The sequence below is a fragment of the Gavialis gangeticus genome, unplaced genomic scaffold (genome assembly GCF_001723915.1).
Source record: "Gavialis gangeticus isolate Ggan-Ray unplaced genomic scaffold, GavGan_comp1, whole genome shotgun sequence".
Lineage (NCBI taxonomy): Eukaryota > Metazoa > Chordata > Crocodylia > Gavialidae > Gavialis > Gavialis gangeticus.
In genome coordinates this window covers 18,879,742-18,892,853 of record NW_017729027.1, presented here as the reverse complement: position 1 = coordinate 18,892,853, position 13,112 = coordinate 18,879,742, and the positions used below count along the sequence as shown (strand labels likewise).

Genomic DNA, 13,112 nt, shown 5'->3' with positions numbered 1-13,112 from the left:
CTCCTGTCATTTCGGGTCCTGTCCCCCCTTGCTACTTCAGATGTGGGCCTGTGTGCCCCCCCCGGCTCCCTGTTTCTCAGGAAAGGGGGGGAGGAGGGGAGCTTGCATGTGCCGGTGGCCAAGGCCGCTGTGCACAGCCATCACTAACCTCCCTAGTTCCTTCCCGCTCCCCTCCCTTCCTTCCTCCCCTCCTCCCCCTCCCTGGTGGCTGTTGTTGTGGGGGCCTGCTCTGGCGCCTGCATCCAAGGAGCAGGGCTTGGGGGAGGTTGGCAAGGGCAACACTACGCCACCAGCTCCCCACCCTGCTGCAGGCTCCAAGGAGCAGGGCGGGGGGGGGCAACAGCAGCAGCACTGGCCTCGTCCACCCCCACCCCATCCCCTCCATCATGGCGGTGCTCCAGTTCCCACCATCCCCCTCTGCCTCCAAGGAACGGGCTGTGGGGGCGGACACACACTGTCCTTGCTATCTTGGTGGTGCTCCACCATATGTCTCAGTCTGTTGGAGCACTCTGAATGGCTGCCGAGATAACCAATCAGAGTGCGAATAAAGCATTACAGACAGACAGACTAAGGCTTTTATAACATTAGAATATTATACAGTGTGCACTGTTTCTATAATTATATTTTTAAAAGCATTTATGCAAAAATCTAAAAATAGCTCTAATGAAATGTGTAGTTTTGGGTCAGTTGCTTGTGCTGTCACTTTTATAATAAAGCAATAATTATATTCTCTTACATAACACTTCTCTTTCACAGATTCCAAAAGGCTTTACAAATTGCATTTTACAGATGGGAAAGATAAGGCATGGAGAACAGAAGTGAGTTAGTCAAGTTTAGCAAATCATGGGCCAGAGCTAGGAAGTGAATCTGCAACTACTGGGTGTATCCAGATGAGCATGGACATGTGGTATGCTGTGTCACAGGCCCATCTGTGGCACTGGAAATGCCAGTCATGCAGGCATTCCCTATACTGCTAATTTGCAGCACAAGGACATTTTTTGACACCGGGAGATCCCAATGACAAAAACACCCACGCTTTAAAAAAATCAGGGCGGTGCATGAGGTGGCAGCATGTGCTGCTGGAAACTGGAGCCTGGCTGGCTGGAGCCACACTTCAGCTGCTGCCCAGGCTCCATGATGCCAGATTGCCATGGCTGCAGCCCCCAGAGGCCCTCAGGACCCCAGATAAGGCTTCTGAGGTCAACCCAGGTGCTGACCCCAACCTCCCCTACTTCATTTGGGGCAAGGTACCACATGCCAGAGCACATGTGCATGGGCACTTCCTGGGGACAAGCAGCAGTGGCACATACTGTGCTGTTGTTTGTCTCGCAGAAAATGTATGTTCCTGCTCATGGGATGCATCCCTTGAGTCCGAGGCCAAATGGATTAACTATTTGGTCACCCTGTTTCCTGTTAATCCCTAATTATCTGTATAACAGACATTACATAATCCTGTTATTTTTATGGTAGTTTTCAAATGGTTGATAATGTAGAAAGGACATATACAGTTCCATAGCCTTAAAATTCCTCTTGTTCTGTTTCAAAAAACAGGTAGTACTTTTCCATATAAGCACTTTCTTATTAAATGGAATTCATCTTGCAATATTGGTGTAAAGTAATACTCCAGGGGTGTATAAAGAGATATTAATGGAAATATTTTTTAAATCAAAAACTAGTCCTTGAAGGAGACAGATTTCCTGGCTACTGGGAGAAGATAGTGTTACGAAATTCTGTAGGGCCTAAGAAACACCACAAACCTTGTTATCCTCTATGCTAAAGAGTTTACTTTTTATAATTTGCCATCATTAGTAAAAAGACAGCAGCATGTCCATGTAAATTATAAAAAATAACCCCCTGCCCCCACCAAACTACTCTTACCATTTATCCTTGTGGGGAGGACAAAGAGAAGGAATGAAACACATGTTGGGTGCTAATCATTCTGCTTAATGCTCTTCTGGGAAGGTGTTCAAGTACTCTGGTGGTGAGGGTAGCTTAAGAACCTGAATAGAATACAGTAGGAAAAGGAAAAAGCACTCAGCACAGAACATGTGCTGTCTACAACATAGGCGATTCACATGTGCTGACAGTGGGGAGGCACAACTCCACCCACCTCCCCACTCCACTGCTGCTGGGTGTTGGGTTTAGCTGGGCTGCAGCCTCATGTTCTGCCATTGGTGCAGAAATAGCGCTGGTGCCACCACCCCCACTGCTGCTGGGCCCTGGCTCCAGCCAGGCTGCAGCCCTGTGCACTGCTGTCAGTGCAGAAATCTGGAGGGGCACATGCCCCTCCATCCATTGCTAGTAGTTTACAATATAAATTCCAATGTGTGAGTATGTTACTTGCAAGGGACTTCAGAGAAAACCCTTCATATGTAGCCATTTTACATTAAATGAACCTAATTTCTCCCTTATCAGTATTTTAAAACTGAATGGTAACTTAACTGACTGGCATGAGCGGGAAAATATGGCAAGGTGGCACACCACTGAGGTCAGTTGCTGTCAATTATGTAAGTGATATCTGGGCTAAGTACAGACAGTCAAAAGCCTGAGGCTGAATCAATTCAATTTTTCCAGGTTAATATAAACTGCGTAGTTTGAACCGAGAAGCAAGTGAACAGATATTTAGTTTTGATTCTGGAAATGCAGCCATATGCCTGCAGTGGCTCAGGCTAGAAGCCAGGGGGTGGTAGAGTACATCTCCCTTCCTTGGCTGGAGCAGGCAGCTTGGTCCAGGGCTAGCCTGCCCAACTTGCAAGGGTAGGTTTGTGGAAGGGTAGCATCCTGGGATGCTGGGGGATTGTGAATTAACTTGAATATGGAGGGGATCTGGGACAGAAGTTCAATTAACTGATTTAACCTAAATCAGTTAAGTCTGATACAAGATCCATCAGGGTTTATCTTAAGCTGTTTTTGGCCATTTTGAAAGTGGTTTATGTGCCCTGAATTTCTGTTGTGTTACAGATTTCAACCAGTTTCCAATCACTTATACAGGTTTATGTATAATTTTCCTAGCATTACTTATTTTGAATACATGACAGAAGGAAAGGTGATTTACATGCTTTTATTAGGTCTTAAAACATAAATGTTAATCAAATACATAGGACTGAAAGGCTACATCTCTACATGACCCCCTTTTCCTGAACAAAATGGGGAGGCTCTCTGCTCCTTTTTCAGTGTGCTGGCTCCTGTGCGTGGCCTTACAGAATCTGGCTCCCAAATTTTTGGAGGGGCACTTCTGAGGATTAAACTGCTGGGTATTTTATGGTTAAGGAAGCATAAAAGGGGAAATATAATTCACAAGAAACACAACTGCATTGCCAGTGTCAAAATACTTTTTGTTATTCCAGGGAGATGCAGTCATCTGTGGTTTACTTTGATTTCAATATATACAGGAAAAGTTTCATAAAGCAGAATCTGTTGTGCTAGTCTGATAAACAGGACAATGTGAGTTTAGTCATGGGTTGATGTCTGAGCCCTATTTACATCAGTGGGGCTTCATGCATGGTACAGAGTCTATCTCAGTGGCAGGCAATTATTTTGGACAGAGGGCTACTTAACAAGTTTTGGTGAGCTGTCAGGTGCTGCATAGGTAGCCCCACCCCTTGACAGTTGCCCCGCTCCCTGGTCACCACATTGAGACCAGAAGTCCTGTCCCCTAACCCCTGACCTTTGCCCCCTGAAGTCCCTCCCCATGCTGGGCCCCCCCAATACTCCTTTTGGGAGGTAAGTTGCCATCTTAGAAGCAAAAAAAACCTAAATCAGATGCTAGAAGTCAAACACCTAGTATAATTTATTTTAATTTTATTACAAAAAATAATTCTCATGACTTGTGATTGTGTACTGTATATAGAAGGGATTGCATAATAACTCAAAAATAAAGTGTCAAAAATAAAGTTATATTGTGTGTATGATGGGGTATGGGAGGGTTGTGAAAGGGTGTGGCTGTGTAGGGTGGCATAGGGTATGTTGGGGTGTATGTATATGTTGATGGGGGTTGTGGGAACAGGTTGTGAGGAAGTGTGGGGGGTGTAGGGACACCCCACATGCTCCCCCCAAGGTGGGGAGGTCAGGGTGCTCATGCCTGGTGCAGGTACCTGGTGGGGCATGGCTCCAGTCAGCGCTGCACAGGGAGAGGGAGCAGAGCCTGCCATATTGCCAGGGCTTCCCACTGCGCACGTGCAGCTCCAACACTTGCAGTGGAAGGCCCATGTGGGACTCCATGGGGAAGCAGGGGGTGGGGCTTCCTCCACTCTCAGCAGAGTGCAGGGACCTGTGCAGTAGGGAGCAGGGGAAGCAGCAGGCTCCAGTGCTGGGCTTCCCCTGCTGTGAGTGCTGGAGCTGCAGGTGCACAGTACGGAGCCCTGGCAATAGGGCGGGCTATGCTCCCTCCTCCCGCGCAGCGCTGGCCATAGCCATGCCCCGCCAGATGCCTGTGCTAGACATGAGCATCCTGACCAACCCACTGCTGCTGCTGCTGGCAGCTGGGGATGCACACCATGGGGGGAGTGTATGGGAGGTCCCTACACCCCACATCTTTGCACCCACAAACTGCCCAACTAAGCTCCACACTCCCACTACCACTCTGGGCACGGGCTCTGTGCTTCACTCCCGCTTCTGCCCACCTGCAACTCAACACCCCCTCATACCCCGGCCCCACCACTTCCCTACCTGCTGCCCCGGGTGAGCATGTTCTGGCTGCAGCAGGTGTATCTCATGGAAGCTGCTGGCTGGGCAGAGCCCTTCTGCCCAAGAGGGTGGGAGTGAGGCCCAAAGGGTATGTTACGGGGTTGTGCACGTGAGAGCCTCGCTGCCACCCTCATGGGCAGAAGGGCTGGGTGGTGTGCAGTTCATTGGAGGGGGCGGGTGCTGGGCCAGATGAAGTGCCTGGCAGGCTGGATCCGGCCTGCGGGCTATATTTTGCCCACTCCTGGTCTATCTGAACAGATCTGTGTGCAGAATTGGGGTATGTGTAAAAATGATTTCTGTCTTGAAGTGGATGGAAGAAGATAAACAAAAGAGTGTCAATTTTGAAGATAAACAGATGAGATGTACATCTATCTATCAGACACTTCCCCACCCTAAAAAACATTCACAGTTCAGAGAATGGAGCCTGTATAATTCATGAAGTGCACCTGCCAGTGTAGCTATTGGTGAGTTTTCCAACACATTTTTTAAAAACTAATTTGCCCTTTTTCAAAAGTGCTTTTCAAAAGGAAAGGCACAGAACTATGCAGATAGGTCTAAAGTAACTGAACCAGACAAAAATCTGATCTTATACATGTAATTCAAATAAAACTTGCATTACCTTTAGAAGGAATTAATGCCTCACAAGTCATGAATGTTCAAACCCTAAGTTTATATTTTCCTTAATAATGACCCTAATTTCCTTTTGCAGGTTCCATAGGTAAAAAAATTGAACAAATATAGCAAAATTTGAAACAACCTTTATCTCTCTACTACTATTATAGTTTAGAAAAATATAATGATAAGGCAGTATTTTTATTGTTGTCATTGAAAATGTGTCTTTTTGTTGTATATTATGGTTCTCTGTTACTTCATATGGGTACTTTCAAGTTGGAATTTCATGTTGTGTTAGTACAGGAAAACTGTTCCTACCCGATATGGATCACGTTTGGCAGTGCCTGTAAGAGTAAGTGTGAGGCATATCTTTGTTTGTGAATGAAATACTCCACATTTCACAAGGGCAAGCATGGAGTCCTACTGCCTAAAGCATGCTTCCACTAAGCCTGTAAAGTTTTCTACCTGAATCTTTGGGAATCATTGACCCACCTGAGTTGAATCCTGTGTGAGCTTTGTTGGGTTTGTGACATAGCTGTAAAACTTAGGGCTCTTTTGCTATGCTGTGAAAATGCACTTTTCCCCCAATTTCATTCATATAAACTTTTGGAATGAAGAGTACCCTTTAATACATACTCTTTGGTTCTAATAGCTCTATGCACATTAGGAATACTACCCTTTAGAAGTTTATAGAAAAAATATCTAATGGTTTCTTGAATGACCTACTCTAGTGCTGCATCAGAACTCACTAAAAAGAAAATGTTTTGCTAATGGTAGGTCAAAGTAATGTTCTGTCTCTTTATTTTCCTGATGCATTGCATGGAGGTTCAGAAGCCACATTACAGCACTGTAATCTTTCATCAGAGTGTTTGTTTGGTTGCCTAACATCTGTGGATTGTTAAGATAAGTTATTACACAGACCTGCTTTAGTTTAGATTAGTTTGGACCACATCCCAGTATATTCAATCAGGATATAATTCCTGCATGCTGCTAGATTGCTTGCTCCAGATACTTCTCTAAAAATGTTTTTCAATATACAGATTTCTTACTGAAACTGTTATGTCACCTCAAGTCTTTTTTTTTCCTGCTAAGAAAATCTTTTGTTATTTTTCCTTTTGGACTGAACATAGCTCAAGGCAAACATAGCATTTAATAGCTAAATCCTGAAGAGAATCCTAAACAGAGATGGTAGTGTAGCTCCTATGTGAGTATAATGCAGGTTTCCTTCATATGTAATCTGTGCTGCTTGGTGTGTATGCTGTGTCTGAATGCAGCTATGAGGAAAGGTTTTATTTAATTTCACATATAGTATTTCTCCCTTTTGTATTCTGCGTGTGTCTTATTCCTTCAGTGTTACCACTTGTTTAAGTTTCATATTTTTGTCCTTAACAACTAATTCTGATAGCCAAGCAAATTAAAATTAGGTAAGTTTATATTAGTAAATACAAAAAAAATTACTATGGATTTTTTATTTTATAGGTGTATTTAGATCTGATATATTAAATTTGGGATGATGTTGGTCATGGGCAATTATTGCCTTTTACTTTCTGCGATATTGTTAAAAATCAAGATTTCTCTTATTTAGCATTCAAACTTTCTTCTAAATATCTTGTGTTATAGTTTGATTAAAAGAATTACTCTTGCTAAAATAAAGGGACATAAAGGACTTTTTAAAACTATTTCATTTTAGTTTGAAATGTGCTAGTCTTTTCCTGACGTTGTACATGTACTGCACTGTACTATTTAAACTATTCTGGAATTTTAAAAATCTTTTCTGTCCCTCCAGCCTGTTTCAAAATCAGAATCCCTAAGATGAAGAAGATATGTCATAATCTCATGAAAAGAAGATTTTTGTAATGTTTAGCATTTGTGGTAAAAGGGAAGCTGTTCTGCTTATTATCCCACTGAGGCTTATTATGCTTCTATTTTTGACACAGGACATGTTTGTACAGCTATTGGAATAATTGTAACTTTTGATTAGAAGCTTTTTGAATTAATGAAAGCTATTTTAATGGCTATTTCATCATCTTCCTCAAAAGAGGAAAAATCAAAGCCTACTTAGTGTTTAAAGACACAATGTAGATATGGCTGCAGGGAAAGATATTTGATCTCCCCCCCTCAACCCCCCAACCAGAGTTCAGACACTGGTATAGAGGTTGTATACTTGTTAGTCCAGTTATATTCTTTAGAATATTAATGTATTTAGGACCTTCATAATAATTATGAATTGTGTGCTATATACAATGGCTGAAAATATTTTTCCTTTTATTGATGATATTCAAAGAAAGTTGATATTGTCATATCCGCAGTTTACCTACAGTTTATTTCCTATAAAATGGTTATTTTTCTTCAAATTTCTTATTTTTTAAATGTTCAGTGTGTATCTGTCCCTTTACAGAAAATAATAGCTAAAATATGAAAAAAGAATAGTCCTCTCAATATTAAATTACATTTCCTTTCTTTTTTAATCATTATTTTCCATTGTTTTACCCTTCAATCTCTGCTCACGAAGTTCTGGTTTTTGTCTTCTACCTATTTCAGCTTCCCTGACATCTCATTTTGAATTTCCTCATTCTTCTTTTTTTTCCCCTAAAACTCCACTTCTTTCCCTACTAATTTTTTAATTTTAAATGCTCTCATTATTTTTAACCTACAGTACAAACTAACCCCAATCTTTATATAATCCTAAAGTGTAGGCTTGGGTTTTTTGTTGCTTTTTAGGGCCGTTAGAAGGAAAAAAAGAAACCCTCTGTGCAGAGATTATGTAGTGGTGATATCCAGTGACTGGAACAGTTGCTCTTTTTTTTTTTAGCTTAGAGATTTTATATATGATCATTTTTTGATTTTGCAAATGTTTGGTCTTTTTATTTAGTAAGATTTTCTGTCTTGTAAAGTACTATACACAACTGTGCATTTCACTGTTGCATTTAGTCACGTAGCAGTAGATTGTTTTTTTAAGCTTCAGTCTTACAGCATTGGTAAGTAGTTATGTTTGCCATAGCTGAAACTAGTCACTATAATTCAGATGTTGATGTTATATTGTATAAAAAGAAAAGAACAAGGAGAAATACTGTAATGCCTGCTTCTTTTATAGTTTGCACTAATGTTGTGATTGAAATGGGACAGTTAATTGGCTTGAGCTTTATAATCCCAGTTTCAAGTTTCTCTCATGACTGGGTAGTTCCATCCTGATGTTTCTTCCACATTAAAAGATTTTCTAAATTCTATTAAAAAAATCTCCAGCCTTATTATAAATTACTCAAAGAGGCCCAGCACTGGGGTAGTAGGGTTTTTGCAGGTCAAGATTGATGTATGTTGACATGACATTATGGAGAAGCTTGCCCAGCACTTGCTTGCATTATGCTTGCCCCTATTCAGTGGAATTAGCACTTTCACGAGCATGTTATGAGCACTATCATGAACAGTAACATCACCCAGTTAAAAAAAGGAGGGGAAACACTATATTTGCACACTAGTATAACAAGCATGCAATGGGCTCAAGAATACTGATAGACTTCTTTTTTATCTTCAATTAGGTTATGTGGGTATGCAATTTATGTCGAAAACAACAAGAAATCTTAACAAAATCAGGAGCATGGTTTTTTGGAAGTGGTCCACAACCATCACCCAGTCAGGATGGAGCACTAAGTGACACAGCTACTGGTGGAAGTTCTGATGCACCTAGGGAAAAAAAGGCGAGGCTTCAGGAGAGATCAAGGTCTCAGACTCCATTAAGTACAGCAGCTGCCTCATCACAGGAAATCTCCTCTTCTAGCGTACAGGCTGACAGGAGGAAAGGAGCAGAAGTATCACAACAAGCAATGGGCCTGGAACAAAAGCAAGTTTCATCCAGGTCTAGAAGTGAGCCCCCAAGAGAAAGGTAATATAGTACTTCCTTAGACCCTCTTTATAGATCCACTGTACATGACCTAGTTTCTAAATAATATTACAGATCAGCATCTTTCTAGGAGATTGCTTCTTTGTCTCGCATGCTTTTAAGGACACTCACAATTAAATGCAATAATATGCTAAGATGTATGTTGTCTAGACTGTAGAGTATGCAGTAAATTCTATGCAGCCAAAGTTTAGCCAGAAAATTGTAAAGCAGGTAAAATTTTATGTGTCCTAGGTATTAATGTATGCAGAATCATAGGCTATTCATTATAAATGTCACTGTTGTGCCTGTTGGGATTTTAAAAGCCATTTCATAGTTGAAAGGAAACTTTCAAAAGATAGTATTACCAAAACTTGACCTGACTGTAATGAACTTAGTTATTTAAGAAGCATCTCCAATGTTCTTACACATGCTGTTTCATAGTTTTACCAAAAATATCATGTTACCCTCCAAGAATTACAAAATAATGGGCCGAGAAACCTCATTCACATAAGATATACATAATAGTAACTATACAATATAGAAATAATAGCATTTTGTATTTGAAAAGAAAGCTATTCATAAGCACTTATAGTAATTAGTATGGTAATGGTTGATAGTATCGCCTGGCTGTATGTTGTAATGAATCAACTAAAGAGGAATCTTATGCTCTTCTGCCTATTAACTGGAAAGTGATAAGCAAACCGAAGAGGGAAGGATTGTGGCAGTTGAAAGGTTGGTTGGTGAACGTGAGGGGCAGAGATGAAAGCAGCTTTTTGTGGGGACTGCTAAGATGGAAAGTTCGACTGAGCAAGGGTTATTTGCATCTTGCCTACCTGTGGTTAGGTCTGCCCTGGTTAAAGAGGAACAGGTTTCCATGAAAAGTGTAGCAAGACTGGTCACATAATGTAAGCAATCAAATTGTCACCCAACCTGACTGAAGCATCATTTCACTTTAAAACTGGTCTTTTGTAACCATCACTCAGCTGGAAGGCAACAATAGACTAGAAAAGTTCTGTAATTACTATAGAAGATCCAATTGTTTTACATGCTTAATAGACTTTTTTTTTCCTGACCAAAAGTAAGGCAACAACAATAGTCACAAATTTGCCCATTCATACAATATTTTTAGTAACTTTTCATTCTATTTTAAAATGTCTTTAAAATTGCATTGACATACTTGCTGCAGTTTTCAACACAGCATTCATAACCAAATGACAGTGGGTAATTATCTCTCTCACACACAGTTGTGACCTCTGTCATAAATTGTAGACCCACATATAAACAGTAATGACTATGCATCCTTGATTTTTTTCTAATCTCCAATCTACTGCCTAACTGGTTTTTACTCTGTGCACCTATATGAGATGTTTACTGTGCAGTAGACTAATTAGCTGCACAATAAATGTTGTGTGTCTATGTGTGCACTCCTATTAGCTTGGAGTGAATTAATTTACTCTGCAGAAGGATAGTATTTGTAAATACAAGTATTATTCTGTTGTGGAACTTTTAATCTTCAGCAGTGCATGTGTAGATGTTGCCTCAGCAGGGCAGGAGGGTGCTTCACTGTGGGGGCTTCCTGCCAGCTAGCCCGACACTGAAGCACCCTTGTGCCCCAGGCAGCCCCTCTGCAGCACGTTGAGCTGGGGGACGCAGCCCTGGGTTGGCAAGCCTACCCCTTGGGCCCCCTGCCAGCTGGGACTGCTCTGACCTGGCTCAATGTGCTGCGCTTCTGGGTACACAGGCAAACGGCATGTCCAGAGCAATAAACTAAAGCACTGGAGTTTATTGTGGTGCATTAATATGCATGTGTAGACATGTCCACTGGGACTGTTTTGCTTTCTAAAACTGAATAGCTGGAAATGGGTGCCATTTTTTAAAAGAACAATCATCCAGAGACTTATTTAATGTTATTTTTCCTGTCTGTCAGTACAGTTGTATAAAACTGAACTCATGATACTGAATGAACCCAGCACATGTAAATATTCTGAAAAAGGGCATACTTTTCAAGCAACTTCATTATTGTGTATTCTGGTTATATAATATAATACAGCAAATAATTGTCCTCTCCCATTTCTGAACATTGGATATTCCATTAATTTGTTTCAAAAGGCCTGTTCTGATTTTCTTTATCTGTAGATGCCAATGATATTGGTACTTGTTTTCTTCAGGGTTAAGTAAACTTATGTAAGATAGAACAAATATTATTTTTCTGGACTGATTCTTTTGTCGTATACATATTAGTTCTCTTTGTGCTACTACATGTATGAGAGAGTTTCTGTTTGCGATTCATGTACATAATGCCATCATGCTTGAAATGTGGTATGTGTGAGTCATTAAGCCATAAACTCCACCTTTCATTGCTGCTGGGTAAAAAATGGATAGGGAAGAATTGTATTACTCTGTTATCTGCTGTATTTCCAGTACTGATATATCTGATTCCTTAGTGAATTCAATAACAACTAATGTTATGGTCACAGATGATTGTTTTGTTTATCTAGGTTTTGTTGATTTTTGTGTGTGTGTAATTTTATGCATTAATTATAGGTACTAGAATATAAAAAGTATTATTTTTACCTTACTTTTTACTTTCTGAAGGGATGGGAAGGAAATAATGATAATGATGAAAAGATTCATTGTTAGTAAAGTAAATGCCTTTCCATGTCTTTTTTCCATAGCTTTTATTGTTTTTATTGTTCCCTAGCAAGAACCTATACAACTCCAGTATATTTTGCTTCTCTCTGTACCTTTTTAATTATAAAATTTGTTACATTATTGTACAACTTTTCATGGTAGGAAGAAGACACTGTTGGTTTCAGAACAAAATGGAAAAGGAGGTCTCAAAAGTGAACGCAAGCGGGTGCCAAAATCCTCACTGCAGCAAGAAGGACAAACTGATGACAGAGAACGTAAAGAAAGGCATGAAAGTCGAAAACTGGAGAAAGGAAGGTCACAAGACTATTCAGACTTACCAGAAAAGCTTGAGGAAGGCAAGATAGCAGATGAAGAAAAGCAAAGAAAAGAAGATGAATATCACACTCGATATAGGAGTGACCCAAATCTGGCAAGGTATCCTGTGAAACCACCTCCTGAGGAACAACAGATGCGTATGCATGCAAAAGTTTCTAAAGCACGGCATGAAAGGAGGCACAGTGATGTTGCTTTGCCACATACAGAAATGGAGGAAGCAGAGGTACCTGAGAATAAATTAGGAAAACGCTCTCAATTACAGGGAACTCAGGACAGAAAAACTCTTGTGGAAACTCAGAGATCATACTCTATAGACAGAACAGGCGAAGTACGAATTTCCGTTTCTAAACAATTTGCTAATCATAGCCCACCAACTCCCAGACATAGTCCAGTTCCAGTAGAACACCTTGAATCCAAGAACCATGATTCCTTTAAAAAACAGAGTCGCCTTGATCCTAGTTCTGCTATTCTCATGCGGAAAGCAAAGCGGGAAAAAATGGAAACTATGCTAAGAAATGATTCCCTTAGTTCTGATCAATCAGAATCAGTGCGGCCATCCCCTCCAAAGCCTCATAGAGCAAAAAGAGGTGGAAAGAAAAGGCAGATGTCAGTTAGTAGCTCAGAGGACGAGGGTGCATCAACACCAGAATATACTAGCTGTGAAGATGTGGAAATAGAAAGTGAAAGTGTCAGTGAAAAAGGTAAGATCTTCATGTATATTATACATGTGTGGAAAAACATATGTGTATCATGCTGTCACCTTTACATTTTTTATCTTAATCTATTCACATTAGAGAGATTTTATATAGCTTCAATTTGGAGTGTAATCTGTTTTTCTGGTTTTTGCATTTTTAGAGGAGATATTTCCAAATGAATAACCACGAATGATTATTCTCTCCTTCCCTTCCTTTTTTTTTTTTTTTTTTTAAAAATTCTAGAGGGGCTTGTGTTTTTTACCCTTTGTATTAGT

At 40.6% G+C, this 13,112-nt stretch overlaps 1 protein-coding gene across 6 annotated transcripts in view; it reads left to right on the top strand.

Annotated features, from left to right (window-relative positions):
* The window catches only part of RIMS1 (regulating synaptic membrane exocytosis 1), a 717,876-nt gene that overhangs the window by 307,349 nt on the left and 397,415 nt on the right, over positions 1–13,112 (top strand). For all 6 annotated transcript variants that reach the window (XM_019520475.1, XM_019520481.1, XM_019520477.1 and 3 more), the window contains exons 4-5: positions 8,835–9,178; positions 11,969–12,843. In XM_019520475.1, the coding sequence (XP_019376020.1) occupies positions 8,835–9,178; positions 11,969–12,843 (1,219 nt within the window). The remainder of the gene's footprint in view (positions 1–8,834; positions 9,179–11,968; positions 12,844–13,112) is intronic.